Consider the following 27,126-nt stretch of genomic DNA (forward strand, 5'->3'; position numbering starts at 1 on the left):
TTTAACACTTGTGTTTTTGCAGCTTGGCATGCTACGCAGAACAAGTTTGTGTTTTTACAAAATGTCTCCATGGACGGTAATGTTGGTCAGTCCCTCCAACACTTCGCTCAACGCTCAAATATCTCAATACATATTGGATGGTTTGATGTGAACGTTTGTTCAGAAGTTCATTTTCCCAAAAGCATGACGTCTACTGACTTTAGATAACCTCAGACTTTTGGTCCTGCATTTCGCACGTTCACATCTGTGTCTCAATGTTTGCATGGATTTCCATAAGAAGCCCTAATTCTCTCATGTTCAGGTTCATATTGTTATTTCTTCCTCTGGAGGGAACACAGGGATTTTAGCCTTTGCAGATCATTTACATGCACGAAAACCTACTGAACAAACTACAGTCTCCGTCTTATCTGATCATTATAATAATAATTCCTTACATTTATTATAGCGCTTTTTCAATGACTCAAAGCGCTTTACATATACACACATTACACATATATCATACATGCAATGGTCAGATACTGTGGGCAATACCCACAGGAGCAAGTTCAGGTGAAGTGTCTTGCCCAAGGACACACCGGCTTTACAGACGCAGCAGCGGCGGGTTTCACCCCTGATCTGATGATCATTGCACAGCGCACTGCGCCACACCGTCCATCTTCACGCCTCGAGAACACACATTGGTACACATTGGTATTATACATGTACTGTGGACAATACCCACAGGAGCAAATCCGGGTGAAGTGTCTTGCCCAAGGACACAACGGCCTGACGCAGTGGCGGCAGGAGCGGGTTTCGAACTGGAGTTCCCCAGCACCCCCCTTGATCTGATGATCGGATGCACAGACCACTGCGCCACCCGTCCCATCCATTAATACTTAGATATTTCACATCAACATGAAATTGGTGGGGAGCAGAGGTTGCGCAACCCAGCATTGTCCGTCGGCCTTTACACAACTCTGACGATGGGGTGGGGGGGGGGGGGGTCAATGATCTGTTCGGCAAAGTTAGGTTTGGAAACGATGTCAATTTGCTTTTTGGCGGGCATGCATAACACAGCATAACACCGGAGCCTCGCTGCGGGCTTGTTTTAATCTTTAAATCATACCAACATGTTGTATATCTACAGTCTTACGTTCTGTTTTTGAGTATAGACAACTGTTGCTATGAAGAGTTTTCTCCTCATGTTGGCTGTGGTCTTTGTGATGTGTTCAAGTGGCAGGAAATGGGCTCCCTCAAAACTAGTTCTTCGTTACAGTTTAAGGACTCCAAACTGATAACAAATGCTGACTCGTTCTCTGAGAGAAAGGCGACCTGCAGGGTGTCGAGAGCAGGTCGTATTTAACGAAGCAGAACATCTGAGGCCATAACACTCGGTAAAGACGGTATCCATCCCACCTGCTCCCCTCACACAGGTGGGTTAAATACTCCTCTAAAGTCCAAGCTGTCCATCAGCGCGGGAGCTTTGAAGTGGTGCCGCGGTGTCGTTTGTATGCCTCCATCCCTTTGATTGTCTCAGGGGTTTATAGTTCTCCTGCTCCATGGCTATGCAGACTTATGGGAGGGCTTTAAGTCTTGTCTGATTAAAGCGACTCCGAGGTTAATGTGCACAGAGTCAATCTTTGATAACGAGTGTTGAAGTGTAAAGCTGCTACTGTCCTCACAGCTGGGTCTGAACCCGGGTCACGACCCGTCCAGAGATCTCAGAGACTTAGAGGAGGAATACACATGAAACACGTGTCAGTAATCAAGAGAGATTTCATTCCTGCAAAGAAATTATCAATAGATGTATTCATTTCAAGTGAGCTGACTTCGAGGTGGGAGGAAGTTCAGAGAAGGCCTTCGGGTATGGGAACAGTTGACCTTTGTTAGTTAACTAATCCTAAAGATGTCATGGGACGATGACGTTTAAACATTTACGAGTATAGCTTTCAGAAAGATAAACATGTGACATTTGTGTGGTAGGCTGCATAGGGAAAATGTGTGTGTGTTCATAGCAGTGGCTATGCTGTATGATTACTGCTCAACTATACCTGTTGTGTTCTTTCATGTTGTGAGTGCTAAATTGCCACAACATTTTGGAGTAGTTGGCTTAAACATATGTGTGTGCTTAAGAAGCAAAGACACCACACACATATTGATCAGCAACATGATGCTTTATGTCATCACAACCCAGAACAATACCCCACAAGACTCAAAAGCAATCTAACAAACACAAAGTCGGCTTACAAAAGGTATCTACTTGCACTTGTATCAGACAAAAAACAACATGATCATCTTAATAAAGTCGTGTAGTGTTCGCCTGATGAATGTAATTAGCTCTGTTTTTGGTCTCCACCTATTTAGCTGCTAAATGCTCGGCTATGTTCACCTGGAAGTCTCTGCGTCTGAAAAGTGATTTTGTACATCTGTTTGTATGAAAACAGCTTGCTCATGCTGCTGGAAAGGAGATGAAACCAAAATGTATCGTACAACCATAACAAGAGCTAAAGGAGGCTAAAAGGCTTAGTGTTGTTAGCACTACGAGACTGTTTGGAAATACACTACTCATTTAAATGTTAACATACACAAATATATAACTATAGGATCATTTCATGTTCACTGCATTATCAAAGTTAATATGTGTACAGTATGTTATCAGAAGACTGTAACCAATGCATTCTTTTTTAAAACAAGTTGTTTTTTACACAGTTTACTTTTGGAAACTAACATTTTCAGACTTTTCTTTACACGCCGAAGATGGTGATGAAGAGGAGGAGGAGCAGAGCAGGATATGAGCTGCTCATCAGGAGGTTATGGCCGCCGCTGGAGGAAATGTTGCCGTCATCAGTTTCCTGAGGTCTGCACTGATCACAGTCCTCTCCACACAAAGTGCAGGTCGACACGTTTCCTCTCCACTCGGACCGATACGTCCTCACTGTCTTTTGTCCTGAGAGAGAGAGGGGGAGAGGTCAGAGGTCAGAGGTTAAATATGAGCCTGAGTCATGTTATTGGGGCAGCATGTTATGTTGTTAAAGGGGCCATATTCTGCTGATGTTCAGGTGTATATCAGTATGTAGTGTCTCTACTTTAAAGAGTCCTCTCCTGCTGATGTTCAGGTGTATATCAGTATGTAGTATCTCTACTTTAAAGAGTCCTCTCCTGCTGATGTTCAGGTGTATATCAGTATGTAGTGTCTCTACTTTAAAGAGTCCTCTCCTGCTGATGTTCAGGTGTATATCAGTATGTAGTGTCTCTACTTTAAAGAGTCCTCTCCTGCTGATGTTCAGGTGTATATCAGTATGTAGTGTATATACTTTAAAGAGTCCTCTCCTGCTGATGTTCAGGTGTATATCAGTATGTAGTGTCTCTACTTTAAAGAGTCCTCTCCTGCTGATGTTCAGGTGTATATCAGTATGTAGTGTCTCTACTTTAAAGAGTCCTCTCCTGCTGATGTTCAGGTGTATATCAGTATTTAGTGTCTCTACTTTAAAGAGTCCTCTCCTGCTAATGTTCAGGTGTATATCAGTATGTAGTGTCTGTACTTTAAAGAGTCCTCTCCTGCTGATGTTCAGGTGTATATCAGTATGTAGTGTCTCTACTTTAAAGAGTCCTCTCCTGCTGATGTTCAGGTGTATATCAGTGTGTAGTGTCTCTACTTTAAAGAGTCCTCTCCTGCTGATGTTCAGGTGTATATCAGTATTTAGTGTCTCTACTTTAAAGAGTCCTCTCCTGCTAATGTTCAGGTGTATATCAGTATGTAGTGTCTGTACTTTAAAGAGTCCTCTCCTGCTGATGTTCAGGTGTATATCAGTATGTAGTGTCTCTACTTTAAAGAGTGCTCTCCTGCTGATGTTCAGGTGTATATCAGTATGTAGTGTCTGTACTTTAAAGAGTCCTCTCCTGCTGATGTTCAGGTGTATATCAGTATGTAGTGTCTCTACTTTAAAGAGTCTTCTCCTGCTGATGTTCAGGTGTATATCAGTATGTAGTGTCTCTACTTTAAAGAGTCCTCTCCTGCTGATGTTCAGGTGTATATCAGTATGAAGTGTCTCTACTTTAAATAGTTCTGTCCTGCTGATGTTCAGGTGTATATCAGTATGTAGTGTCTCTACTTTAAAGAGTCCTCTCCTGCTGATGTTCAGGTGTATATCAGTATGTAGTGTCTCTACTTTAAAGAGTCCTGTCCTGCTGATGTTCAGGTGTATATCAGTATGTAGTGTCTCTACTTTAAAGAGTCCTCTCCTGCTGATGTTCAGGTGTATATCAGTATGTAGTGTCTCTACTTTAAAGAGTCCTCTCCTGCTGATGTTCAGGTGTATATCAGTATGTAGTGTCTCTACTTTAAAGAGTCCTCTCCTGCTGATGTTCAGGTGTATATCAGTATGTAGTGTCTCTACTTTAAAGAGTCCTCTCCTGCTGATGTTCAGGTGTATATCAGTATGTAGTGTCTCTACTTTAAAGAGTCCTCTCCTGCTGATGTTCAGGTGTATATCAGTATGTAGTGTCTCTACTTTAAAGAGTCCTCTCCTGCTGATGTTCAGGTGTATATCAGTCTGTAGTGTCTCTACTTTAAAGAGTCCTCTCCTGCTGATGTTCAGGTGTATATCAGTCTGCAGTGTCTCTACTTTAAAGAGTCCTCTCCTGCTGATGTTCAGGTGTATATCAGTATGTAGTGTCTCTACTTTAAAGAGTCCTCTCGTGCTGATGTTCAGGTGTATATCAGTATGTAGTGGCTCTACTTTAAAGAGTCCTCTCCTGCTGATGTTCAGGTGTATATCAGTATGTAGTGTCTCTACTTTAAAGAGTCCTCTCCTGCTGATGTTCATGTGTATATCAGTATGTAGTGTCTCTACTTTAAAGAGTCCTCTCCTGCTGATGTTCAGGTGTATATCAGTATGTAGTGTCTGTACTTTAAAGAGTCCTCTCCTGCTGATGCTCAGGTGTATATCAGTATGTAGTGTCTCTACTTTAAAGAGTCCTCTCCTGCTGATGTTCATGTGTATATCAGTATGTAGTGTCTCTACTTTAAAGAGTCCTCTCCTGCTGATGTTCAGGTGTATATCAGTATGTAGTGTCTGTACTTTAAAGAGTCCTCTCCTGCTGATGCTCAGGTGTATATCAGCATGTAGTGTCTGTACTTTAAAGAGTCCTCTCCTGCTGATGCTCAGGTGTATATCAGTATGTAGTGTATCTACTTTAAAGAGTCCTCTCCTGCTGATGTTCATGTGTATATCAGTATGTAGTGTCTCTACTTTAAAGAGTCCTCTCCTGCTGATGTTCAGGTGTATATCAGTATGTAGTGTCTGTACTTTAAAGAGTCCTCTCCTGCTGATGCTCAGGTGTATATCAGTATGTAGTGTCTCTACTTTAAAGAGTCCTCTCCTGCTGATGTTCATGTGTATATCAGTATGTAGTGTCTCTACTTTAAAGAGTCCTCTCCTGCTGATGTTCAGGTGTATATCAGTATGTAGTGTCTGTACTTTAAAGAGTCCTCTCCTGCTGATGCTCAGGTGTATATCAGCATGTAGTGTCTGTACTTTAAAGAGTCCTCTCCTGCTGATGCTCAGGTGTATATCAGTATGTAGTGTATCTACTTTAAAGAGTCCTCTCCTGCTGATGCTCAGGTGTATATCAGCATGTAGTGTCTCTACTTTAAAGAGTCCTCTCCTGCTGATGTTCAGGTGTATATCAGTATGTAGTGTCTGTACTTTAAAGAGTCCTCTCCTGCTGATGCTCAGGTGTATATCAGCATGTAGTGTCTGTACTTTAAAGAGTCCTCTCCTGCTGATGCTCAGGTGTATATCAGTATGTAGTGTATCTACTTTAAAGAGTCCTCTCCTGCTGATGCTCAGGTGTATATCAGCATGTAGTGTCTCTACTTTAAAGAGTTCTCTCCTGCTGATGTTCAGGTGTATATCAGCATGTAGTGTCTCTACTTTAAAGAGTCCTCTCCTGCTGATGTTCAGGTGTATATCAGTATGTAGTGTCTCTACTTTAAAGAGTCCTCTCCTGCTGATGTTCAGGTGTATATCAGTATGTAGTGTCTCTACTTTAAAGAGTCCTCTCCTGCTGATGTTCAGGTGTATATCAGTATGTAGTGTCTCTACTTTAAAGAGTCCTCTCCTGCTGATGTTCAGGTGTATATCAGTATGTAGTGTCTCTACTTTAAAGAGTCCTCTCCTGCTGATGTTCAGGTGTATATCAGCATGTAGTGTCTGTACTTTAAAGAGTCCTCTCCTGCTGATGCTCAGGTGTATATCAGTATGTAGTGTATCTACTTTAAAGAGTCCTCTCCTGCTGATGCTCAGGTGTATATCAGCATGTAGTGTCTCTACTTTAAAGAGTCCTCTCCTGCTGATGTTCAGGTGTATATCAGTATGTAGTGTCTGTACTTTAAAGAGTCCTCTCCTGCTGATGCTCAGGTGTATATCAGCATGTAGTGTCTGTACTTTAAAGAGTCCTCTCCTGCTGATGCTCAGGTGTATATCAGTATGTAGTGTATCTACTTTAAAGAGTCCTCTCCTGCTGATGCTCAGGTGTATATCAGCATGTAGTGTCTCTACTTTAAAGAGTTCTCTCCTGCTGATGTTCAGGTGTATATCAGCATGTAGTGTCTCTACTTTAAAGAGTCCTCTCCTGCTGATGTTCAGGTGTATATCAGTATGTAGTGTCTCTACTTTAAAGAGTCCTCTCCTGCTGATGTTCAGGTGTATATCAGTATGTAGTGTCTCTACTTTAAAGAGTCCTCTCCTGCTGATGTTCAGGTGTATATCAGTATGTAGTGTCTCTACTTTAAAGAGTCCTCTCCTGCTGATGTTCAGGTGTGTATCAGTATGTAGTGTCTCTACTTTAAAGAGTCCTCTCCTGCTGATGTTCAGGTGTATATCAGTATGTAGTGTCTCTACTTTAAAGAGTCCTCTCCTGCTGATGCTCAGGTGTATATCAGCATGTAGTGTCTCTACTTTAAAGAGTCCTCTCCTGCTGATGCTCAGGTGTATATCAGCATGTATTGTCTCTACTTTAAAGAGTCCTCTCCTGCTGATGTTCAGGTGTATATCAGCATGTAGTGTCTCTACTTTAAAGAGTCCTCTCCTGCTGATGTTCAGGTGTATATCAGTATGTAGTGTATCTACTTTAAAGAGTCCTCTCCTGCTGATGTTCAGGTGTATATCAGCATGTAGTGTCTCTACTTTAAAGAGTCCTCTCCTGCTGATGTTCAGGTGTATATCAGTATGTAGTGTATCTACTTTAAAGAGTCCTCTCCTGCTGATGTTCAGGTGTATATCAGCATGTAGTGTCTCTACTTTAAAGAGTCCTCTCCTGCTGGTGTTCAGGTGTATATCAGCATGTAGTGTCTGTATAGTGAATGCTCTTACTTGGTTCGTAATAACTGTAGATGACCATGCTTGCTTCCTGGACCTTTCCCACTTTATACTCCAGGACCAGAGGGATGGTGAAACACTTCTCTTCAGCCGTCATCTGGAAACACATTTACGCATTGAATCTCTCCGTCATCACGAGTGCAGTGTGTGTGTGCTGCAGTGTGTCACAGAAAACACTCACAGAGTCCAGGTACAGGATGACTTTCCCCGGCTGCGTCTCCACGCTCTTTATTAAGTCATCGGTCTGCAGGCCGTTTTGCTTGAGGGCGAAGCCACTCAGCAAACCCACCTCCAGGAGCACCATCCCAGTGGAGTTAAAACCCAGAGACTCCGACAGGCTGCAGAAATCCAATCAATCAATCAATCAATTAAACACCTGGTTAGTGAGGAATCAGCACTGACACAATTGTGCATCTTAAAACCCACTTTCTGCAATGTGTTAGGGTTGAGCATCTCCCAAGTGCAGACCGACGAAGGTTTGAACTGAAAATAACCTTTATTCAAGGCAACTGGATGAATGCAAAACAGTACTCTCATTACCTCTAATCGCAAAAAGAACCCAGAAACCCAGAACTGAAATACACAGATGACCAATCAAGGATTTGACTCTTTTTCCAAGGATTTTATTTTGTATTTTATTTCACTTTTCATAAGATTAGAAAAATATTTCGTGATTTGACTTTTTGAGAGTAGTACAGTGTTCAGGTACACATAGTGAAGAAATGATTAAAACATAAAAAAACTGTTTTCTGGATTTTGATTATTGTTTCAAAAAGTCAACTGTTTTCTTAGATTTAGATTTGTTTAAGAATTATAATTTTTTTCTAAGAATTCTTTTTTTTTTTTTTATAAGAATTGAAAAAATTTAGGGGTTTTGACTTTTCTTAGAATTTGACTTTTTGAGAATTGATTTTTTTCTTAGAATTTGATAATTGTCTAAGAATTGGTGTGTTGATTCCTGACAAGCATGAGAAACTGATAAATGATTTATGGACAAAGTTTGTCTTTTGTTCTATTTAATAAAGTAATAAAGAAAGTCAATATAAAGTGAAATGGATCTGAAGTGCAGGAACAGAGCAGCTTCACCCTCAGAGGTATTCATGAGAGGAAACAGCTGCTCCTCCATCCCATCATCAAACCATTAAACCTCCCTTTATTAAAACCCCACCTTTATCACTTCCTTTGCCTCCTGAAATGTAAACCCTTAACATGTGTCTCTGTTCAACACATACAAGACTAAAAATCCGATTTAACAGCGTAAAAGACAATCAGAGTATAAGACTATGTTTTAAATGATTATATGATCATTTCACACGACAAGTCTCACCTGCTGCAGATCAACAGTTGTGCAGAGTTCATCTCGGGATCTAACAGCTCCACGTTCAGATGAAACGCCTCGTGATCTTCGGCATTTCGCCTCCCCCTCCTCCTCACCGTCCCGTCACTCCTGATGTTGTAGAACACGTTCAGCTGAGGGAGAAGTGCAATTACAGCAGAGGACAATGTGATTATGTTTAACGAGAAACGTACACACTGCAGAAGAGGATACTATGAGTTGAGGATCACTGACTATAAGACAATCGTGAGAGGAGGTCATGTGACTGCAGTTTGTTCAGGTACACATACTGAAGAAATTATTAAAACATTAAAAACTTTTTTCGCGATTTTTAATTTGACTTTTTTTTCAACATTTTTCATAACTGAACTTTTCCTAAGGATTTTATTTTCTTCTAAGAATTTGAACTTTTTTCAACAATTTTTTTTCAAAATATTTGACTTTTTTCTAAGAATCTGAGTTTTTTTAATCAGAATTAGATTTATTTCACTTTTTTTAAGACTTTGAAAACATTTCGGGATTTGACTTTTTTTGTCAGAATTAGATTTTTTTCTAAGCAGTCGTGTGTTGATTCCTGATAAGCACGAGTGACACAACCCTTGTTATCTGCACATCGTTTGCATTATAGATTGATTCATTTATTTCTCTGTTCATTTTGGTTTTGTGGTATGAATCTCTTTTTGTTAACAATAGTTTAAACCTCTATGTGTTGGTACCTGAATCAGGGCGAGTCCTTGACCTTCAGCAGACACCTGCAGGCTCAGAATCTCCATGGTTTCAATCTGAAATTAAACAAAATATTACAGATTGCTGAGGGATATAATACAGCTAATGTTGGGCTATAAAGGAACTACAGCACGGTCACATGACTTCACGTCACCACCGCTAAGCTAAAGGAGGCTAATGTTGGACTATAAAGGAACTACAGCACGGTCACATGACTTCACGTCACCACCGCTAAGCTAAAGGAGGCTAATGTTGGACTATAAAGGAACTACAGCACATTCACATGACTTCACGTCACCACCGCTAAGCTAAAGGAGGCTAATGTTGGGCTATAAAGGAACTACAGCACGGTCACATGACTTCACGTCACCACCGCTAAGCTAAAGGAGGCTAATGTTGGACTATAAAGGAACTACAGCACGGTCACATGACTTCACGTCACCACCGCTAAGCTAAAGGAGGCTAATGTTGGACTATAAAGGAACTACAGCACAGTCACATGACTTCACGTCACCACCGCTAAGCTAAAGGAGGCTAATGTTGGACTATAAAGGAACTACAGCACAGTCACATGACTTCACGTCACCACCGCTAAGCTAAAGGAGGCTAATGTTGGACTATAAAGGAACTACAGCACGGTCACATGACTTCACGTCACCACCGCTAAGCTAAAGGAGGCTAATGTTGGACTATAAAGGAACTACAGCACGGTCACATGACTTCACGTCACCACTGCTAAGCTAAAGGAGGCTAATGTTGGGCTATAAAGGAACTACAGCACGGTCACATGACTTCCCATCACCACCGCTAAGCTAAAGGTGGCTAATGTTGGGCGTGATGTCGTTTAGTCATCTGACACATTTAGACACTTGTTAAAAACCACCGTTTTTAAATTCACCAGTGGGGTATACCATAATCCTGTTGGACCTGTCTGCTGCATTCGACACGGTGAATCATCAGATCCTCCTTCGCACTCTCCAAGAACTTGGAGTTTCAGGCTCTGCACTTTCCCTCCTCACCTCATACCTCAAAGACCGCACCTACAGGGTTACTTGGAGAGGGTCGGAGTCCGACCCTTGTCAATTAACTACAGGGGTCCCTCAGGGCTCTGTTCTTGGTCCCCTCCTCTTCTCCTTGTACACAAACTCGCTCGGATCGGTCATTAGCCCGCATGGTTTTTCATACCACTGCTACGCTGACGACACCCAACTAATTCTGTCCTTTCCCCGCTCAGAGACCCAGGTCGTTGCACGCATCTCTGCTTGTCTAGCTGACATCTCTCAGTGGATGTCTGCTCACCACCTCAAGCTCAACCTTGACAAGACTGAGCTGCTCTTCCTTCCGGGAAAAGATTGTCCCACTCTTGACCTAACAATCAACATCGGCACCTCTGTTGTTTCCCCGACTCAGACTGCAAGGAATCTGGGATGTGACCCTAGATAACAACCTGTCCTTCACTGCAAACATCGCTGCTACAACCCGTTGCTGCAGATACACGCTTTACAACATCAGGAGGATGCGTCCCCAGCTGACACAGAAAGCGACGCAGGTTCTGGTCCAGGCTCTCGTCGTCATCTCACGCCTAGACTACTGCAACTCCCTCCTGGCTGGTCTACCTGCATGTGCCATCCGACCTCTGCAGCTCATCCAGAATGCAGCGGCTCGTCTGGTCTTCAACCTTCCTAAATTCTCCCACACCACTCCGCTCCTCCGCTCCCTTCACTGGCTTCCGGTAACTGCTAGAATCCACTTCAAGACACTGGTACTTGCTTACCATGCTGCGAATGGATCTGGCCCTTCCTACATCTAGGACATGGTTAAACCGTACACCCCAGCGCGTGCACTCCGCTCTGCATCAGCCAAACGACTCGCTGCACCCTCGCTGCGAGGGGGACCCAAGTTCCCATCAGCAAAAACACGTGGGTTTGCTGTCCTGGCTCCAAGATGGTGGAATGAGCTCCCCATTGACATCAGGACAGCAGATAGCTTACACACCTTCCAGCGCAGACTGAAAACTCATCTCTTTCGACTCCACTTCGAGCGATAGAATTACTAACGAAGCACTTATATACTAATAAAGGGCTGGCTTATCTAAAGCCAGTTGAGTAGCACTTGAAATGTTTGGCTCTATGAAGCCTGATGTACTTATATGATGCTGTTTTCTTCAAGTTTGTGTCTTCCTGGTCGAATGCACTTATTGTAAGTCGCTTTGGATAAAAGCGTCAGCTAAATGCAATGTAATGTAAAAAAAAAAACACTGAAGAGGGGACAGTTAGTGCTAAAATGCTGACTCTTGTGTACCTCCTGGCTCTGGTGCAGCAGGTAGTTTTCCTGGTTGACGTTGAAGGAGACGCCGGGGGTCGAGCCGTTTGTTTCCACCGTGACGACGAGGTCAATGTCGTGAGACCTTCCAGCTGCAAACGTGGACAAAGCCTGCAGAGCCACCACGGTGTCCTGAGAGAGAGGAAACACCATTACACATGACACATCTGCTCCAAAAATCTTCAGCCGCTGACAGACTTTAGCTTTGATTCCCACCGCTCACTTCCTGCTTACAGCTGTGTCATTTTGTGTGTTTATGCCCACATCTGTGCATCTGTTATTTGAGGACAAATAGAGTCATTTTTTGGCCGACAAAGCCTGAGAAGAAGCTTCATTCAACGGAGCCACTGACACAATATTTAGATCTGAGCATGTAGCATCTGTCATTTGAGTGTGTGTGTGTGTGTGTGTGTGTGTGTGTGTGTGTGTGTGTGTGTGTGTGTGTGTGGGGTTAATTGTCCTTTCATTCACCACATGCCCAGACGGCCACATGTTCCTTCTGATGACACAAACCACAGACTCCTGTTGCAGTGACACGGATGGGAATTTCTCCCTTTCATTTTCCAGGAAGGCTCATTTGGTTTTTACTGGAGATGTTTGTATCGTGTCCTTCATGAGGAAACACGTGTGTGTTGTTAGGCCTTCAACGCACCATGTGTCATCTTCTGACTCTAAAAACCCTGAAGACGTTTCACATAAAAAATAATCAGTGTTCTCGTCTTTCTCTACTTTGCTAAGTTAAGATCCAGACCTCCCAAGACACAAATCGTTCTGTCGCTCATTGAAACCATAAAAACCGCGGTTTCACTTTAAGAAACCTGCGTTTCCCGTCTACATTTGCTCAGCTGGTTTCTTGGATAACTTCAGATCCAGACCAAAATCCATCATCTGGTAAAAATGTAAATAATTTGGAGCTCAAGAGAGTATATTTTAGGGTCTATTTTCAGTGGCGTATTAATCCATATTTCGTGCCCCAGTTATTATTTAGGGACTCATTTCAGCGGCGGATTAATAATAATAGTAATAGATACAAATGCTATAGCGCCTTTCAAGGGACCCAAGGCTGCTTTACATGCTGTGACCAAACAAAGAAACAAACAAGTAGGACAAATAATAAAGTACAAAATTAAATAAATAGCAGTGGGAGTGGAAACTACTATACTACTACTACTACTACTACTACTACTACTACTACTACTACTACTACTACTACTACTACTACTACTACTACTACTACTACTACTACTACTACTACTACTACTACTACTACTACTACTACTACTACTACTACTACTACTACTACTACTACTACTACTACTACTACTACTACTACTACTACTACTACTAATCTATATGTTGTGCTTCTGTGAGTAGTTGTGGCAGCAGTACAGTGTGTGTGTGTGATTAAGTCGAAATAAACTACAGTGTGTGTTCACGGTGCAACAACGATGTGTTTTGAATAGGGATGCACCGAATATTCGGCCACCGAAAATTATCGGCCGAAAATGGTTAAAAAGGCCCTTTCGGCTTTCGGCCGAATGTCAGAACAGGCTTACGTTGGTAACCTAACGTGTTGTTGTGATGACGTAATAAAGACGCGGCGACCATGCTCGCGGCTGGCTCACAGGGGGGGGGGGCATTGACCTTTGTCATTGAGATTGCCTTGAGCCTTTAACAAATCGTATTAAATAATCTGATGACAGACTGTAAACAGAATAGCTGACATTTTAACAAACTAAATAACTCAGTTTCCTCTAATCATTAACCCATGTTTGTATAATGTAGTTAACTCCGTGTGTTGCTGCTAGCATACATAACACCTGACGTGGAAACGTTACTCGTGATGGAGCTACAGAGCTGCTAGAAAGACGGTCGAGCCCGGTACATTCCTCCGTCTGCATGCGGTGCACTTTTGCTAAATGTTTAGACAAATTGCTCGTGCTTACATGCTAAACTCTTATTGCACTTATGGTAACAAGTATTTTCCACATCGAGACAGGTAAAGTTTAACCACACCTCGGAGAGCGTTCTCTCCGCCATCTCCGCAGTGTGCTCCGCTGCATGTAGCAGCTGCGTGTGTGTAAACTGCCCCGCCCCCTCGCACACAGACGGGGGAGAGAGATCTCGTCTGATCGAAAATACATCATAGACGCATTTGTTGTCTTTGCATATTAGAAACGAGTTGGCGACACTAAGACTGCGATATAATGTTTTTTAGCAATAATACATGACATATATAAATGTACTGTATGCATTCAAAAGTGCTGAATAAATGTTTTATGGACCCATAATAGTGATTATTATTTAAGTTAAGTTTTGCCATAATCATGTCTATTTCCATAATCAGGAAGCTGAACAACATTGGTAAAAAATGTATACATTATATATATATATTTCTATTAATCATTTTCGGCCTTTCGGTATTCGGTTTTCGGCCAACTGTTTCCTATTTTCGGTATCGGTTTCGGCCAAGAATTTCCCATTCGGTGCACCCCTAGTTTTGAATAGTTTATGGACAATATGCAGAGTTTAATGGAACAGAAGAAGAAGATATATCAGGCTTTGACACACCGAGTACTCGTTAGTGGATGAACTCGCTGATGGTGTTGATATTTTCTGAGGTTTAGTATCTCACCTGCGTGGTCCCGTATCCCCCCAGGTGGTTCCTCTGAGTGCCGAGCCACTTCATGATCTTTATCCCGTCTGCGATGAGGCCCAGTTTGTGCTGAGTCAGCAGAACGTACGACAACATCTCGATGTCGGCGGAGAGAGGTTGCCACGATGAAGACACGCCGGCGTCAGACGAAGACCACATCGGGACACCGTCTATTCACAGAGGAGAGAAAGAGTGAGGAGGCCAATTTTTTCCCCGTCATATTCCTGCAAATGTAGTTTTGTATTTAATTTTCAACTTTAAAAAAAAATTAAGGGCCTGTCAAAGACTGGAATACTACTACTACCACACACACACACACACACACACACACACACACACACACACACCACACACACACACACACACACACACACACACACACACACACACACACACACAACACACACACACACCCACACACACACACACACACACACACACACACACACACACACACACACACACACACACACACACCACACACACACACACACACACACACACACACACACACACACACACCACACAGCTACCATGTATACATCACTTCAGGGGACATTACATTGACTTACATGCATTTCCTGGAGAATTATCCTAACCAAGTCTTCACCCTAAAATTAATGATTCCCCTCGTGGGGACCTCCATTATGTCCCCATAAGGGAGGCGAGTCCCCACACGTGACTGTGCAAACATATTTAGGTCCCCACAAGGATAGTAATGCTAGGCCACACACACACACACACACACACACACACACACACACACACATATATGGTACCTCTCATCTCAGCTCGTCCAATCAGCTGGCTCAGAGCCGTCTCTGCGGTGGAGCTGTTGGACAGAGCGAGGGCGTAGCAAAGCAGACTGAGGCTGTAGTTACTGGAAACACCGAGAGCCAGACGAGTCTCCAGGAACTCCAGAGCAGAAGATACCTGAGTGCTGTAGTCAGCCTGCAAGACAAGGAGCAGGGTACCAGCAGAAACATGAGGACACAGTGTGATGAAGCATGCAACATCTTATATCAGCTGCCGGTTGTGTGTGGTGATGAAAAACTGGTTTGTGGGGCCCCCAGTGAATGTTTGCCTAGGGCCCCCACAGACTCTTGGATCGCAACTGGTTATGTGGGAGCCAATGGGAGCTAAGGAGGGGTATGAGCTCCTATGAAAGCAGTGAAATCATACATCTGTGGGGGTCGCTAACACATTACCAACAACCATTATTTTATTCACAAAAATAATGCATGTGTCAATGTAATGAGTATTATTTAGGTTAACGAGGTAAATAGGCTAAAAGAAAAATATGTTTTCCAAAAGAACTATGCATCGTGAGCGTGTTGCGAGAGCCCGAAGGAGAAACCGTTATCAACTGATATTCAAATATACTGACAAGAAAGTGTTTCTCCTCTCACCCTGATGTCGCTGTCTTCCAGCAGGGCGATTAAAACGTAGGCAGTGAGGGAGACGGGGCCATCGAGGCCTCCTTGTAGCCCGGAGTGAATCACCCTCCCCGGCTCCAGGTACCTCCCATCCCTCCCCTGCTGGGCCCTCAGCCAAACAGCAGCTCTCTGCAGCACATGGGGGTCGATCCTGATGAAGGGCCGCGCCTGAAGGAAACATCGCAGCACGAACGCTGAGAGCCTGGGGAGAGAGAGGATGGTTGGGAAAACACTGAATGTCCTCCTCCAATCTGAGAGTAACATGATATCAAAGGTATCAACTGTAGCTGTGAACATGACAGGATGTGTGATTACCTAGAAGAGCATCAGGACTGTTTGAGGCAGATGATAGCTATGTGATTAACATGATGATTCAGCCTCTATGGAGAGAGACATCAAGCATGCTCATTTCTGACGTGGAGCTAATCTGAAGTAAACATTGAATACTGCTTTCTATTCCTCCATCTTGTGACTCCCTCTCTTGGATATCAGCATGTGAAGGACACTGTTCAGGAACTAGTTGATGCTCTGTATGTGATGACTACTTCCATTCTGGAGAGGATCACAGATACATGGATCCTGAGATTGAAGATCAAGACATTTTTTTTATACAGATTATATAGGTCTGCTTTCATGCACAATCCACTTTTTTATGTCATTAATACATAAAGACGTGTCCCGGGTGTGTCAAAAACCCTCTCTCTTTTCCTCCGTACCCAAATCTCTAAAAACGGGGAACAACGGAGCTGATCCAGATTTGCGTCCGATATGACGTAATATCTGAAATGTGGACCCACGGCCCAATCAGAAACGTTGCTATCAGAAACAATGCCCGACTGTTTTGGACGTAATATGGTCGGTGTTTACATTAGCATGCTAACACTCAGAGCTAACCTTTTTTTTTTTTTTTTAAAGCTACTGACCCAGAATCAGCACTTCTCTAACAGGGCTGAAACAGAGGGATATGAGGGATGTCTAAAATGCATGATCTGTTTGGTGTTTTGAGCAAAACACTTCATAGACATGTTTTTTAATATATTTTCATATATATGAGACCCATAATATATGCCTAAAAATAGTATGATAGGAGATCTTTAATATCAGAGTAAAGGTATAAAGAACGTTAGACTCACCAGGTGCTTCCAGAGGAGTCTCTGTCTCCAAACGCACTGAAGGAGCCGTCGTCTCTCTGATAGGACAGCTCTCCCTCGTAACCTGCAGAACATCACAATCACAATCAGGTTTATTACCACATAGCAATAATTTGGTGCATACGTTAGATTCAACCCGGTATCACGGCAAGACGTGAACATGTGACGATTTACCATGCTGGGAGACGTGAAGATGTCACGAGCAAATGCTACCCCGACGGTCGGTTGTTATAGTCAATATTAATATAATAATGATTTATTTTTTAATAGTCACACTCGATTTCGCCGATTTTCTTGTTGCCCCAGCTGGTCGACACCTCTTTTAGCATAAACAAAGGCTACATTAATGTATTAAAGCGATGTTAATCCATGCGTGTCATTGTAAAATAACGGACGTGACGTTGCGCGATTTGCGTTGCCAGGCAACAGCTTGCGTTCATGTTAATTTACAAACTCTTCAACTAGAACCGTAGTGTTACGGTTGCTGTTAGTCTGCTCCTTAATCTGTCTGGGATTGTTTGCAGCTGTGTGCGTGTGTGTGATTATGCAAATGAGCTGTGTGGTAGCCCCAACATCATTGGCTGCCCATCTCCTGGTCCGCCTCTGAAGATGGTGATTGGATCGACGTCGTCCAAATCGCAGCGCACAGCCGGCGCACACCTGCTGGGGAGGAGTACAAAGGCTGCGGACTATCACCACTCTGGAGGCTCTGTTGAGTGAACAGACGCCTCTCGCATTTTGCTCTTCATTCTGTGGTTCATCTTGTGTGTTTATCTCCGTGTGATATTGTGTGTTAGCAGAGTGTCGAGTAGGTTAGTTAGTGTTTAGAGTATCGTTAGGATTTGTGACTGTTGCCTTTAGGTTAGCTGTGTGTTTTGTGTAGACTCCCTTTGTTAGTTGTACCACTCTTGAAGTGAGGTTTTGTTTCGTTCTTTATTTAGTTTATTAGTATTTATTTTCCCTGTAGGCCTTTAGACTCCTTTTGAGTCCTCCCTTAGTTTGGTTATCTGTCAACCTGTGCCCTTTTGGCCCTTTTGTTTGTTTCAGGCTGCCTGCCTGCCATTTTGTTTACCGCTGCTATTACAAATAAATCACCTATAATTATACCAATACTACTCTGGTCGTGTCGTTTCCCTTTTGTTCCCCTAGCCAATTGGGAAAGTAACACGTAGTTATATTTAAGGCAAGGCAAGTTTATTTATATAGCACTTTTCAACACAAGGCAATTCAAAGTGCTTTACAAAAAATGAAAGACATTAAGAAAAAGGCATTTAAAATCAGTCATTAAAAAGAAAAGCTAATAAAAGAAACATTAAAAGAAAAAAAACATTTTAGAAGGCCTCACGAAATACTTTAATGTAAATTTAAATTTAAATGTAAAGGAATGTGTGTATAACAAAATACATCCGTCATAACCGAAAACAGACATAGGCAAGATCCTCAGCTCGGTGATTGGATGGTTTAGCCGCAATGCACGCTGGGATATGGTGTTTATGTGATGTGAAATCCGAAAAGATTTAAAAAAAAAAAAATACTTTATTCGGTGTGTGCTTGCTTTTCTCTTTGAAAGTCATCACATAACGGCATTGTAATACACGGTTCGGCTGCATTAAATATTACATATCTGCCGTAGTTCTCTATTTATAGAGCCCTGATGAGAAGACTTCTAGACAAACAGGAGAACTGCCGCCAAAACTGAAAACGTGACGTGGATCATAAATATATCAGCAATTAAACAACATCTTTTCACACAATACGTCTCCTTGCAGTATCAACACTAATTCGGCTGACTTTTATATTTGATCCAATTGGATCAATTGGATCAATTGGCTGTATTTACACCATAACGGTGCACAGCTGATAGAAAGGGACACCTAGTGGTTAAAACACGTTATTGAATTTTATTATTTTTACTTTCTTTAGATTTGTGTCCTCATGGTGGATTGCTCTTATTGTAAATTTGATTTAAGTGTCAGCTAATTGAAATGTGATGTCAGTGTTAGCCATGTTTACCCTTCTTCATGAAGTCAGTGGCTCTGGTGGTGGTCTCGGGGTCCGCCCGCCCCACAGCGCTCAGATACTGCAGGACGAAGATGTTCGGAGCGAAGTTGATCATGTTCTGTTCCCCGCATCCGTACGGCAGCTTGATCAGAGAACCGAGACCGCTGATGGACGGGCCGAGAATATCCCCTTCATCACAGAGAGAACATCCATCAGGGTTATCCAGAAAGCCCAGAATGCTAATGTGAATATACCGCACCCCATATGCAGAGGTGGGAAGTAGTGGAGCACTAATACTTTGTTACTTTACTCAAGTACATTTTTCCGGTATCAGTACTTTACTCCACTACTTATTCTTCTGACGACTTTTTACTTTGACTTCTTACATGTTGAACCTGTACTTTCTACTTCTTACATGTTGAACACAAATACCTGTACTTTCTACTTCTTACATGTTGAACTCAAATACCTGTACTTTCTACTTCTTACATGTTGAATACAAATACCTGTACTTTCTACTTCTTACATGTTGAACTCAAATACCTGTACTTTCTACTTCTCACATGTTGAACACAAATACCTGTACTTTCTACTTCTTACATGTTGAACACAAATACCTGTACTTTCTACTTCTTACATGTTGAACTCAAATACCTGTACTTTCTGCTTCTTACATGTTGAACACAAATACCTGTACTTTCTACTTCTTACATGTTGAACTCAAATACCTGTACTTTCTACTTCTTACATGTTGAACACAAATACCTGTACTTTCTACTTCTCACATGTTGAACCCAAATACCTGTACTTTCTACTTCTTACATGTTGAACACAAATACCTGTACTTTCTACTTCTTACATGTTGAACCCAAATACCTGTACTTTCTACTTCTTACATGTTGAACACAAATACCTGTACTTTCTACTTCTTACATGTTGAACACAAATACCTGTACTTTCTACTTCTCACATGTTGAACTCAAATACCTGTACTTTCTACTTCTTACATGTTGAACACAAATACCTGTACTTTCTACTTCTTACATGTTGAACACAAATACCTGTACTTTCTACTTCTCTCATGTTGAACTCAAATACCTGTTACTTTCTACTTCTCACATGTGAACTCAAATACCTGTACTTTCTACTTCTTACATGTTGAACTCAAATACCTGTACTTTCTACTTCTTACATGTTGAACCCAAATACCTGTACTTCTACTTCTTACATGTTGAACACAAATACCTGTACTTTCTACTTCTTACATGTTGAACCCAAATACCTGTACTTTCTACTTCTTACATGTTGAACACAAATGTTTATTATACCACAAATAAATAAATAGGATAATTAAAACAATGATAGGGACAAACACAATGGATTTAAAATATGTTTGTACTATTTTGACTTCACTATATTTAAACGTTATGCTCATTTCTCCTTCTTCTCCACTTTACATCAGAAATACATATTGTACATGTTCCTTTACTACATTTCACAAAAAAATTATATGTTTGTATGATTTGTGCAGTTTTATACCATACTGAATCTGTAAATCTATATATAAAACACCACATCATGTTTTTTATCACTAAAATGTCACTTTCTGCAGCGCACAGGGCCCACATGAAGCTGAGTTGATGTCACATCTGATGTCATGCTTCCACAGATTAAACAACAAACTACAACCAGCTGTTTCCTCCTGCTGAGCCCTCACTTAACCCCCAACATCACTAACACTGTTGTTATAACTATCATGCAGAGCGTACAGGAAGGGATGATGTCACAGCTAACTTCCTGCAAAGCTTTGAGTTTCAACAGGTGGACATCTATCTGGTAATTATAATGTATGATGTGTAGCACACGCGTGTCTAATGTTTGAGACACGCTGGAGACCGTATTTTTAACAAACTGCAGGGTTGTGTTGTCTGTAAAGTTTTCTACTAATTCAATATATGTGTCCTAACTGCAGCTGGTTTCGTTTTATCTTAAGTCATTATCTTTTCACAATTGCGTTAAATTTACATTCAGCTTTTCCAAATAACAGTACTACACACCATTGGTAAAAAATAAGCTACAGCACGGTCACATGACTTCACGTCACCACCGCTAAGCTAAAGGAGGCTAATGTTGGGCTATAAAGGAACTACAGCACGGTCACATGACTTCACGTCACCACCGCTAAGCTAAAGGCGGCTAATGTTGGGCTATAAAGGAACAACAGCACGGTCACATGACTTCACGTCACCACCGCTAAGCTAAAGGAGGCTAATGTTGGGCTATAAAGGAACTACAGCACGGTCACATGACTTCACGTCACCACCGCTAAGCTAAAGGAGGCTAATGTTGGGCTATATAAGGAACTACAGCACGGTCACATTGACTTCACGTTACCACCGCTAAGCTAAAGGAGGCTAATGTTGGGCTATAAAGGAACAACAGCACGGTCACATGACTTCACGTCACCACCGCTAAGCTAAAGGTGGCTAATGTTGGGCTATAAAGTAACTACAGCACGGTCACATGACTTCACGTCACCACCGCTAAGCTAAAGGAGGCTAATGTTGGGCTATAAAGGAACTACAGCACGGTCACATGACTTCACGTCACCACCGCTAAGCTAAAGGCGGCTAATGTTGGGCTATAAAGGAACAACAGCACGGTCACTAGACTTCACGTCACCACCGCTAAGCTAAAGAAGGCTAATGTTGGGCTATAAAGGAACTACAGCACGGTCACATGACTTCACGTCACCACCGCTAAGCTAAAGGAGGCTAATGTTGGGCTATAAAGGAACTACAGCACGGTCACATGACTTCACGTCACCACCGCTAAGCTAAAGGAGGCTAATGTTGGGCTATAAAGGAACAACAGCACGGTCACATGACTTCACGTCACCACCGCTAAGCTAAAGGAGGCTAATGTTGGGCTATAAAGGAACTACAGCACGGTCACATGACTTCACGTCACCACCGCTAAGCTAGAGGCTAATGTTGGGCTATAAAGGAACTACAGCACGGTCACATGACTTCACGTCACCACCATTTTCAAATCCACCAGCAGAACAATAAGTTAAAAGTCTCGTCAGTGCTAAAATGCTAACTCATTTCCGGGTTTAGGGACTCATTCCTGCAGCTCTCTATTGACTCATCCCTGAAACAATGTTTTTTTTTGGGACTCATCCACCGCAAGTTTGTTTGAAGATATGCATTTATTTTATTTCCAATCCAAAAGGACCCTAGGACATAAAAAGCTGAAGGACAGGGGAATAAGAAGAGCTAAAATGCTGACTCATTCCCAGGTTTAAGGACTCATACCTGCACCACCATGTTGGATCAAGGTATATCGTAACTCATCAAGTGTTCAACTGAAGTCTTGTATTTTACAGGAATCCAAAGACCTCAGATGCTCATGGATCTGTGTTTGTTTCCCAGCAGGTCGTGACTCAAGTGTTTTTGTGTGTGTTTACATACCACCGACGGTTACAGTGGCTCTCTCGCTGCCCTCAACAACGTCTGCCGGGAAGGAGAATCTGATCTCTCTGGAAACACTCGGCTGAGACGGAGAAACCTCAAGAAGCATCGAGGAGGAGAACGACTGCTCGAGACCTTCAGCCTGCAGAGGAAACATCGCAAGAAAACACCCCAGACACAAACAAACGGGGTGAGTAAGACTTCTGGGAAAAAGCAGAGCTGTGAAAGGAGATCAGGAGTTTTGAGACTAACACGTTGACAGATCTGATAAACAAAGCTTTTACATCTTTCTGCTCACTTCACAGCTTCTTTCACTTTCATTTAAAAGCCTCAGATCTAATTGATTCTGCTCATATCAATATGAAACACACATGTCTTGGGATTTGCATAAGCTGTCACACAATGATGCATCTTTGAAAAAGCTCTTATCCTTCCTCTTTTAGTTTATTTTTACTGTTTTAAACCACAAAATGTAACTTAATGGCTCTCAAATATCTCATTTTGAAATCCCTCCATTGAAACAACATTATTTCACTTCTCATTTCTGACTTCCACTGTGTGATTTGGGTAAGCTTCTTTTAAACGTACACATTTTGCAGATTTTGTGGCTCTATATACTACAAAATGTACGTCAATGGACCTCAATCATCTCATTGTGGAGTTTCTTCACTGCAGTCACATTATTTTACTTCCTGTTTCTTTGATTTTCACCTTGACGAGCACCGTTTTGGTCACAAAGTCAGACGCCGCCGCTGACAGAGCTTTCACGGAGACGCTGATCTCCCCGAGGACCAGCGGCCTGATGGGAATGAGGAGAGACGCGCCGCGCTGACTCCCAAGGGACACTTTGCGAACATTTGGCATCGGAAGCTCTCCATTGTCCGGGAACACAAACTCAAAGGTGTCGTTCTCGGCAACAATCACCCTGACCTGCAGACAAAGAGACAGAGGAAGACCCACCCAGATCACATGAAACACACAATACGAAAGGGAGGTTGAGGACACAACAGAGCCATGTTGTTGTAGGAAAATATCAAATTCAAGACCGACTTCTTGCTTTTTTGGGTGCTTTATTTTAATTTCTAATCTACTATATATTTTTTGTAATGTTATTATAGTGTTATTAATATAGTTCGCTATCTGTGTTTTTTACTTTATGTATGCACCACTGTAGCAGGACGGGGAAAAAGTAAACACACTCCTACAGATTCCCTGAGAAAAAGGGGAGTGGCTAATCAAGCCACCCCTGAGAGAAGCCGGAGGAAACCAATCAAGGAAATGATTGGCACCTGTGTGCTGTTAAAAGGAGGACAGCATGTCATTCAAAAGAAAAGGAGAAAGAAACAAGAGGAAGTCGGATCTAGCAAGGAAGAAAGTGGATTCTTATGGACTTCATCAGAGAAATCAGGCTATTTTTGGGAGTGTTTCCACTGAACTCAGGAGCTGTTGGGGAAACATTTAACTTTCCCCTTCCCAGTTAAAAACCTGCAATCCGGTGATCTACCTGTCACCCTCAGATAAGTTATTCTCACTACACCAATATCATTTCCCCTCCTCTTGCACTCTTCACCGACACACCACACTCTGGACTGGAAAAATACTTCTCCCCCACTCACAATCAATCCCCATAATTTAAACAATCGGAGGTTCTCGGTGTCAAATAAGTAATAGATGTTTTGTGAGTTAACCTGCCTTATTTGTTTGTGTTTTTGTATCTGTGGGATTTAAGTTATCCAGATGAATGGTCTGTGACATGAGTTGTTTGTTTAATGTACTGATTATTATTTGGGGTTAAAAATACAGACCTTTTATGTTGAAAGTGAATTGCTTGATTATTATGTTTTCCTTTGTAAACTTCAGTAGCTAGGTCACCGGGCTATCCCTCTGTTTCTGCGTGTTTAAGCAGCTGGCTATCGTACATATTCCTCTGTCTGGCACCCAAATGAAATGTATTTGTTCAGGGATAACACCTACGCTACACCAAGTCAAATTCCTCGTATGTGTTAACCTACCTGGTGATAAACCTGTTTCTGATTCTGATTACTTTAAGAAGCTTTTATGTTGTTAACTATTTAAAGAGAATAACGGTTGTCTTCTAATAATGTCTTCAGTAGTAAATCACTGATGCCACATTAGATAAGAACAACTTGACGCCTGAAAAACATCAAATCTCTGACCCTGAGAACCACATTCACTCCTCAAACATGTAATCCAACACCTGTACACACGGAAATATCACACCGCCAAGAGATTTTAAGAAGATGTATCTTCACGTCTGAGTAGTACAAATCAATTGAGTGGCCTAAATCTAAAATGTTTAAAAACACAAAAATAAACGTGGTCGGCAGCGATTAAGGCCTGCTGCAATTTAACTTTTTAATAAACAATAATAGAATATATATATATATATATATATATATATATATATATATATCAATGCTGCTCATCGAAATGTGTTTACGAGTCCGAAAAATACATGATATTTAGAGGAATGCTGAGGAAGAGCCTGGTTGCTCTAAATGTGCAGAAAGTATTTTTTTAAGTAAAAATGTATGAACTCAGTAACTATCTGTATTTGATACAGCTCTAATTGGCTTTCTATCCATTGCAACAGCAGCTGAGGCTCAAGGGGATTATAGTATTTAGAGCAATCCACCATACCTTAAAAACATCTGTGTTCCAAATAATAATCTATTTTATTTACTGCTTGTGCTGCAGCTCCCATACTTTTTACTAAAGTACATTTCGAAGCCCATAGAGAGGCGAAGTCCCTCCCTTTCCGGTGGAACACATGGGACCTTATTTCGGAAAAAAGTATGTATTGAAGTCAATGGCGAGAGAACACTTATCTTTCGATCCCGTTTGAATTGTGCCATGAATTACACAGATGTTTGTCAATCTTTTTTTTTTTAAATGTCCATGTAAAAAAAGTCAGTTTGTCGTAAAACTGTTGAAATATAAGACTATGAAAAATACGCAACTAGAAAGACTATAAATCTCAGAGTCGTAAGTGATGTCACAATTGTTTTCCTCCACTAAGAGATAGCTAAGATCAGCGCCATATAGATATAATCTATCTATATGGCGCTGGCTAAGATAAGATAACTTTAACAAGATGCCTGTGTGCTTAGTACCCGGCTGTTATCATACCAGCAATGGGTCTTGCTCATTCTTTCGCTTCCTGTCTGATGAAAGGACCAGGAGTGGCTGGATCAAGTTAGCTAACTAGCTAGCACGTTAGTTAGCATTACAGCCTTAGCCTTGTCATTTTTATTAGCCTTAATATGAAATAACATCAAGTAACCCAAAATGTTAAACAGTAAGAGTAGTAGTCATATTTCGTGAACTCTTTGAAGAGTACTGTCACACCGGTGTGATCATTCTATAATACACCATTTAAGCCCGGGGGAGAAATGCTAACGCTCCATTAGCATCTGCGATCTTTTCTACTTCACGCTATCTGCACAAATGGTTGACATTAAACATTAAAAAGTACAGGCAGTTCAGAGAGAATCTAAGGAAGGCAGGCAGGCAGCTTTGCATGACATTCTTCAGGACGTGTTTCATTGTGGTGATAGTGAGGGTAGACAATCCCTTGTTTAGCAAGACAGTAGTGACGGCCATCTTGGTGACGTGTTGTTCTGCGAGACCGGAGATGTAGTTCATTGAGCGTTTTCATTAAAAAAAAGTGTTACTTCACAGTTTTACGGCACATTTCCTTTTTTTTGACTTGCTAAATTATCTTTTAAATTGACAAACATCATATGTGTAATTCGTGGCACAATTCAAAAGATAACTTTTCTCTCGCCATTGACTTCATTACATAATTTATTCGAAATAAGGTCCCATGGAGGTCCACCGGAAAGGGAGGGACTTCGAATCTCTATACTTCTTTACTTTAACTTGAGTAAAGAAGTTTAGTCAGCACTTCTACTTTTACCAGAGTATTTTTACAGTATCTGCACTTGAGTAAAGGATGTGTGTACTGTTGCCCTCTCTGATGCTCAGATATCTAATTTGCAAAGGATTCAGTCTTTTTTTTGGGATGAAAAAGCCAACTGACCTCCAGGTCCTGAGAGAGGTAGTTGAATAGAACGATCTCCAGCAGAAGCTCCTCTCCTCGGATGATGTACGACGGCACGTTCAAGGACAGGAAGAAATCCTGGAACACTGTGAGCTGCAGGAGGGTCACATGGGAACTCATTAGGCTTTAAAAACACTAACAACTGCAATATGCATGGTTTATACTAATAATAATTACATTTCCACATTGAAAATTGCATAATATTAGGAATTTCTACCAAAACACATACTTACATTTTTTATATTATGGCCTTTTTTTACTCCAAATAATAATAAAAGGAATTCAGAGAGTCAAAAAGTGATTTGAAGTGAAGTCAGAAAAATAACAATTATAGACATCCATGATCGTTTCAAAACAGGGTTGTCAAAGCTAGGACTGTTGCAATAATAATAAATATACATTTTGTATAAAGCAATCATATTTGTCCACTCCCAAATTGATCAAGTTTTCAAAGATTTGGAAAATATCCCAATTAAGGCCTACATTCAAAACAGATGAAGACATTGGGATTTAGTTAACTGTGAACATCATGCATTTGAATCGATTGACATCCCTTATCCAAAACAAAGAAAAAGTTTAA

The 27,126-nt window shown here is 41.6% G+C and overlaps 1 protein-coding gene across 2 annotated transcripts in view; it reads right to left on the minus strand.

Annotated features, from left to right (window-relative positions):
* Positions 1-2,134: 2,134 nt before the first annotated feature.
* The window catches only part of LOC117537813 (CD109 antigen-like), a 66,380-nt gene continuing 41,388 nt past the window's right edge, over positions 2,135-27,126 (minus strand). For both annotated transcript variants that reach the window (XM_034203184.1, XM_034203185.1), the window contains exons 20-33: positions 26,526-26,639; positions 23,174-23,392; positions 22,463-22,604; positions 19,002-19,178; positions 16,971-17,052; positions 15,811-16,039; positions 15,181-15,352; positions 14,381-14,571; positions 11,725-11,877; positions 9,414-9,479; positions 8,689-8,831; positions 7,543-7,699; positions 7,356-7,458; positions 2,135-2,926 (exon numbers count right to left, since the gene is read on the minus strand). In XM_034203184.1, coding sequence (XP_034059075.1) covers positions 2,724-2,926; positions 7,356-7,458; positions 7,543-7,699; positions 8,689-8,831; positions 9,414-9,479; positions 11,725-11,877; positions 14,381-14,571; positions 15,181-15,352; positions 15,811-16,039; positions 16,971-17,052; positions 19,002-19,178; positions 22,463-22,604; positions 23,174-23,392; positions 26,526-26,639 — 2,151 coding nt within the window. In that variant the 3' untranslated portion in view covers positions 2,135-2,723. The remainder of the gene's footprint in view (positions 2,927-7,355; positions 7,459-7,542; positions 7,700-8,688; positions 8,832-9,413; positions 9,480-11,724; positions 11,878-14,380; positions 14,572-15,180; positions 15,353-15,810; positions 16,040-16,970; positions 17,053-19,001; positions 19,179-22,462; positions 22,605-23,173; positions 23,393-26,525; positions 26,640-27,126) is intronic.

This window comes from Gymnodraco acuticeps, unplaced genomic scaffold (assembly GCF_902827175.1).
Source record: "Gymnodraco acuticeps unplaced genomic scaffold, fGymAcu1.1, whole genome shotgun sequence".
NCBI lineage: Eukaryota > Metazoa > Chordata > Actinopteri > Perciformes > Bathydraconidae > Gymnodraco > Gymnodraco acuticeps.